The following is a 7,107-nucleotide window of genomic DNA, read 5'->3' as shown; positions in this document are numbered from 1 at the left end:
TTTTATATTACTTCATTATGTGATTTCAGCTGATACAGGAGCACGCTTTAAATAACTGACACTGTGATTTACACCCATGATCATAAAGAAGAATTTGTTACTTGTACATTAAAACAATTTTCTGTACTTTTTAAGATCATCAAACCTAAAACTGCTATCAGTCAACATTTAGTGGCCTTTTTGCTCTAAGTGCTGCAGGAGCTTCAGAGATTAAATTAGCTACATAAAACTCAGCTGTGCAGCACCTGTTTGACTTTACAGCTATCATCCACCACCTAACCAGTGCCACTTTTGCCCATTTTTCTTGTATTGTGACAAGAAAAACTTTCTTTTCTTATAATAAAAGGTATAGTTTTCTGAGGGGAAGATTCAACACTATTCGATGACTTTTTACAGCTTCACTTGTGAAAAATGAAACACGAGACATCCTCTTGTGGCGTCGTAAAATAAAACCACCACGCATTCATATTGAGTTAAATCAGACAAATTAACTTCTTCAATCTCAATAGAACATTCACAGATATCATTCAACCTTGACTTTATTTTGCTTGAATCATTGCAGTCCAACTCAATCTACGCACAGCTGCTTGGATAGCTTTTATCATACAATTTGGTGACCAAATAGTCCAGCAGGAATGTGGTGCGCTTCCACAAGGTGCTTACTTCCAAGCGCCAGACTTGCCCTTGGCCCCACGGGAGGTCTTCGATGTTTTCGACCACCTCTGATGGTCGTTGACACGATTTCGTAGCACGTGGATGTCGTACTTCTGCCTCTTGAGCTTTTCTGCCAGCTCAAACTTCTCGGCGTGCAGCTGGTGGAGCCACTGCCAGAGCTCCTGTGCCTTCTCCACCAACTTCTCCTGGCTCAGGTGGTCGATGTTGAGCGGCTTCCTGCGCTCCATCAGGGCCTTCTTCTTCTCCTCACGAGCTGTTAGCTTCTTGCCCTTCTTCTGGTCCACCTTCTGCAGGTAGCCACCGAATGACTTGTTGGAGAAAGCCATCTTTTTCTTGGCTTCCTCCTCAGCCCGCAGTTTGGCTGCCTCCTCTTCGCGCCTTGCTTTTTCCTCGGCAACCCGCGTCTGGCGCTCACGCTCCTGCTCTGCACGAACACGCTGTTGTTCGGCCCTGTCAGCGCGGCGGCGTTCAATGCGGTTACGTAGCGCCATCAGTTCTTCTTCCTCTTTCTGACGGCTGGTGAAATGCAGCTCAATCAGTGTCTGGAGGTCATTGTAATCTTTCTCCAGCCTCTTGCGATGCAGGTCATCAAAATCCACCTTTTCTCCATCTGGGATCTTTGGAGGAGCCATATTAGGCACATAAGTTGCTTTAGGTCGAGGTCTGGTCTCTCCTTCATGCTCCGCTTGCCTCTGTTCGTTGTCATCCTCTTCCTCCTCGACCTCTTCTTCCACCTCCTCCTCGTATTCCTCCACAAATTCCTCTGTGTCTGACATGATGGTGTCTCAGAGAAAGCAGTGTGAGCACCAAGACCAGCTGGTGTCTGGAGATAGTTGGAGTCCTGGGTGAGCATGTTGGGAGTTTTTAAAGGTTTGGTTACCATGTGACCACCGTCTCCTGGGTGTGGGTCAGCAGCAGGGCAGATTCTGAGACAGATGGAATAATCTATTTTCTCCTTCACCAAGTCCTCACAGCCACACACCCACCCATTTATCCCCTGCAGACCCCCCTACTGCCTTCTCTGACCCTGCACAGCTCCTCATTCCTTTGTAAGGACAAGATGAGGGACTATTTCGGATACACAGCAGATGCATACACAGACACACTTGTGCTTTCCAGTCTCACAAAGCCAAAGGCACATATGTAAAGAACTACTGAGCCACTGGCACAGATTAAAGAAAGAAATGTGGAAGCAAATAAAAGATGATGACAGAATAATGTACCAAGAGTCTCTGCAAATATGACCCATCCCACTAGCTTTAGATATTTCACAGTGTACACAATTCAGGGAACTTACTCATGCATCACTGGAGTTTGAAACCACGTAGTGCTTAAGTCACTATAGGAATTTCTCTTACAAAGTGCTCCAGTGTGCTGCTTATATAGAGAAACCAGGGAAAAATAATAACAAGAGCAAGTGAGTACTCGTGAAGCATGCAAACATACCTACAAAAGGAACATATAAGAAGAAGAGCAGGCTCCTAACTACATATAGTAGCGTACATTACAAAAGAAACATCTTTAAGACATGAGGGAACAATAAAACATTTTGAAAGGATTTTCAATATAATTTCAAAGTCTAGCTATTAGATAATTTGCTTGATTTTAGGAGTCTTTAGTTTAAGAGTTTGGAGAGACAGATCACCTTCATGTCATAGAGTTATTGTTTACGTCTACTCACCATAGCATGAATATCAGTGTAATTTGAGGTTGAAATACTTTCTTTGAGTGAATGTACAGCAGATATAAATTTGTATTTATTTTAGATTTCTGCTCATTTACACAGGCTCAAAAATATATATGCATGCACCCCAACCAATACTTTGTTGATGTGCCGCTTAGTAAGTTGCATCTCGACCAGATTAACAAGCTTCTGCATTAATTCTGGTGGATATCTGACCACGCTTCTTGGCAGAATTGGTAGTTTCCTCGCAAAGCCCTGCCTTTTAACTATATCCCACAAATTTTCAATATGGTTGAAGGTGGGGCTTTAATAGTCGTTATGTTGGGATCATTGTCCTGATGGAAAACCGGGTTGAATTATTCTATCCCTTTTGAGTAATGTACGTTTTCCAGAACATGTCTTTGTCCTGCCTTCATCCACTCACCCCCAACCAGTTGCATGTGTCGTGATCATTCCACACTGGAATGATCAGTTGATTAAAAACAACTGTTTAAAGTCATAATTATAAGCCCCAAATTACCATGACATTCATACTTCATTCATACTCATACCACACAGGTCAAAACAACTAATCGTACTAAACTTTAAATAGTGTTATAATGTAAGTTTTCATTTCAGTTTCATATGGGAGTTTATGGCTACGTTCACACTGCAGGCGAAAGCGCATCAAATCCGACTTTTTTGACCCTATGCGATCCAAATCCGATCATGTTACGACAGTTTGAACAGCACAAATCTGACATTTTCAAATCCGACCCAACTCTTAATATTAAGGGCCATCAGTCAAACAATACTGTTTGCTCTGGGTCTGAACGGAGCTTCTTTTGCGCATGCGGGCCGCTTTGAGGGTTCACACTAGAGCCCGTTTGCTGTCACATTTTATTTGTAGTGTGAACAAGCAGACAAAAAAATCGGATTTGATCAAAAAATCGGAACTGAGCATTAAGACCTGCAGTGTGAACGTAGCCTAAGGGATTTGATTGAAGACAGCCTCAAGTGGCCATTCGAGGAATTGCAGTCTTTTTGCCACTTCTGTGTTTACTTAATTTTTCATCTCCAGAGATTGAAGCTTGATCTGTTATTTTATAAGCTTGAGCTTTTATATTTGTGTTGAAAAAAATAAAGAACTTCTGCAGAAAGACAGACCCAACAAACAGCCTTTACTAAGAACAATGTGGTGTAAGATGAGCTTTTCAGCCCTGCCTTGTCTCCTCTGGAATGTAATTAAAACATTCTTGCTATTAAAGGCTCTCTGCCATCAGCGCAGAGTGGATTAAAGCGTAATTGCTCCCGCACGACAACATTTATATATGGCTATCACGAATTTATGTTCCCAAGTCTTGAGTTATCAGTAGGAAAAGGGCAGACACAGTTTTTAGAGGATTAGGTCACTGACAGGAAGAGACAGGTGCTCTGTGGTGCCTGAGATTCCCAATTAACTTGGGCCTGCTTAGAATAAAGCTTCTGATGCTATTCTACTATACGTCTATGTGGCAGACAACACATTATTATCTCCATGGGATTAAATTTCAGTCTTGTTATAAATCATCTAGAGCTCCAGCTAAGTGAAGATGGGCTATGTGTGGCCTGAGAGGTCCACAACACAAATCTTAATGCCCGTGAGAAGGTTCCACAACTGTCTAATCCAAGAGAGCACTGAGCATGCCTGAGAGCGACATGAGGACAGCAGGTGGTTCCAGTGTAATCAAGGCACTGGTGGTTTGCTGGTGGCAAGGGACAACTGTGTCTATCAGCAAAGGGAGGCAGCAAAGGATGTGGGCTATAAATAAGTAAATAGCCACACCCTCTGCTGGTTAGCAGCTTGAAACAGAGTAAACTTCCAGTATATTTACTCTTAATCTAACCGGCTTACATCTCTACAGAACAACGAGAGAAGTGTTTGAAGGAACTTTTTTTAGATGTAAAAGTAAATAAATGGAAAGATTCCAGAGCGTAAATAACACATCTGTCTAGCAGAGTATCATCTGCTTTCTCATGTGAATCATTTATATCTACCCTGCACTGTCGCTCTTTACTGAGCCGCTTTAACATTCCCTCTGCTTGCTGTTTTCTTTTACTCCTCTTAGAAATTCATTGCTCTGCCAAAGAGGTTATGGTTTTGGGTGTATGTCTTTCTGTCTGTAAACATGACAGCTGGAAAGGTTTTGAGTGAATTCTTTGTATGGATGCAGAAGGGCTGGTGTTAACAATCCATTAAAATTTGGCATACATCCACCAAGGCCTTCAAGGTCAAATAAGTGATTTATTGTTCAAAAATTGGAGAAAAGCTGTATTATTTAAAGCTATAAAAACTGAAACTAATGTTATACGGAGCAATTTGAAATTGTGTTCCTTACTGCCATTTGTTGTACTGACAACATGCAGACATACAGGGACTGAATTATGGGCATTCTAAATATCACGTTACTCTGGACCTATGACCTCTTCTTCAAGGTCAAATAAGGTCAAATTTTCCTAAAATGTCTTGTATCCTTAAAACTATAAATACAATTCTACTTCCTTTGATTGTTTTAGTAATATTTATTTAACAATACTGATATATAGGGATTCTAAATGTAATTTTTTTTAAATCCAAATTATCATCAGTGTCATGTCACATTTTTCCTCTCATCTCAGGTTTCCATTGCACACCTGTTCTTCTTGATTCCAAAGCTTATTATATCTTTAAAGAAAGTTGCCTCAAACTCTACAATAATACACAGGAAACAGGGAAATAGGAAGGAAAAGGTCACTTTTAAGGAAGCAGTTCTACTTTGTTTGTCTTGTTTATCCCTTCATTCTATTTATGTTTTGCTTACATAATATGTAAATATACCAACATTTGGGATAAAGAAAGCATAGTACAGTATATTGTAAAGATAATAATATGTATGAAGTCATTTAAATGAGCTTGTTTGCCTTTTTCCTTCTTTAAGCATCTGATTCTCTTTATGAGCTGCACAATATAAACAGGTCATATCTTTGAAGCTTGGTATGATTTGTGAACTAATTGGCATCATGTGTGGAATCATCCCAAAGCACTACAGTTACCACTTTAGAGAAGAGCTGGACCTCTGAATGTTTATTTTGAGATCATTACCTAAGCTGGCTAAACTAACCAGCTGGTTTAAGGGATAATCCAACACTGTTAATCCAATAAATCTGTATTTCTCAGTAAAAACTTGAAGATTTATTTTCTACTGCCTTATTGTAGAGTTTTAGAGAATAACACCCAAAAGTGATATTAAGGTTCGCCACTATACATATTTGGAAGCGGATTCCTGAATTTTTATGTAGCTTCATCCTAGGGAGACATTGCAGGCGATATCATTGAGCCGTCCTTCCTTTCCCTGCATTTTCCCTTCTATTACACCACCTTCCTCCAGGCGGAGTCCATCGTCTTCAGCGTCATCCAGGCTCCTCGACACGGCACCATCAAAGGCCAACACTACCGACAGATAAGCAGCTTCATCATGGATAACATCTACTAGAACCGCATCAGGTACAATGGCAGAGTGAGGCCGTGCCTGCGAGAGTGTGCGTGCTCTTTTGTGGGTGTATTCATGTGCTTCTGTCTTTGTGAGGACAGAAGCTGGGCACTTTTGCAAAGGGCGGGCACCTCCGGAAACAGAGAGTGAAAATATTTTTGCAAAGGACATGTTTGTCTAATTCATTAGTGCAGCATTACTGGATCACCTGTTTGAAGTGATATAATATGATATACAACTATCACTGAAACAGCAAACTTTGTAAATAAGCAAACAACACTTCTCATTCTCTAAAGGTTTGGCCACAGCTGTAGATTACACTATCGGTGCTTGTTCACTCTTGACAATAATTACATTTCTAAATTGTCTTTGTGCATTTACAGGTAAACAATATCTAATATTTTATCTAAATGACTGCTTTGTCTTTAAAAAGGTGAAGAGCCTGAGGCTGGTGACAGTCCAGTTCTAATCTAAGGACAGCCTTCTTCGCCTGGCTGTGACGTAATCGGCCTTCAAATGCAGCCTCCGAAGGATGCAGCTGACGTTTTGGGACACAGCTACTATGTCGATCTGAGACAGCGAGACCGAGACAGCGAGACCAAGACAAGACCAAGACCACGTAAAAGTGGTCTCGAGACCAAGACCGGTCTTGAAACATCCAACTCTACATTTTGAAGCTTAAATATGACTCTGACTGTCCACCTGCTGTTTTAGAACTAAAGAACCCTCTTGGATGAGAAGTAAAACGTCTTCAAGAACCTAAGTCATGTTGCCTTCTTTTCAAAACACTGAATACCCACATGGGCATGAAGCAGGTAAAGCGTTTTGGGTGCCTTGAAAAGCGCTATATAAATCCAATCCATTATTATTATTATTATTATTATTATTAAACCTTTACCTGTCTACCCTGGATTCACAGTGACCTCTTGTGGTTAAAATAATGCAGTACAGTTAAATGAGCCTCTTGTAAGATTCACAGACCTCTGTTGAGGTAATACTGTATGGAATCAGATTAACAGATTCAGAAATTATAACAAAACGGAAGAACATATATATTCTTGGTATAAATGTGCAGATCACCCTAACCCTAACAAAATGATTACAGACTTATGGCTGACTTTTTTGTTTTTTGCCACCTTAATAGTTAGGTTATAAGGATATACAGCTCCACTTTATCTAAGCGTGTGTATAACAAAGGTACACACACACACACACCTATCATGGCAGTGAATGTACAGCCTGGGTCTGCAGATTCCCATT

General features: G+C 40.7%; 1 protein-coding gene across 1 annotated transcript; it reads right to left on the bottom strand.

The window, feature by feature from the left end:
* Nucleotides 1–468: 468 nt before the first annotated feature.
* LOC102196584 (troponin T, cardiac muscle isoforms) lies at nt 469–1,524 on the bottom strand. Its single transcript, XM_074312093.1, has one exon. It carries the CDS (start codon nt 1,449–1,451, stop codon nt 660–662), a length of 792 nt encoding a protein of 263 aa, XP_074168194.1. The 5' UTR covers nt 1,452–1,524; the 3' UTR covers nt 469–659.
* Between the last annotated feature and the right edge of the window lie 5,583 nt (nt 1,525–7,107).

This window comes from Pundamilia nyererei, unplaced genomic scaffold, assembly GCF_000239375.1.
Source record: "Pundamilia nyererei isolate P.nyererei 1_Seehausen unplaced genomic scaffold, PunNye1.0 scaffold00192, whole genome shotgun sequence".
NCBI classification, from domain to species: Eukaryota; Metazoa; Chordata; class Actinopteri; order Cichliformes; family Cichlidae; genus Pundamilia; species Pundamilia nyererei.
Note: the sequence above shows the minus strand (reverse complement) of the source record. Positions and strands in the feature narration are given on the sequence as shown.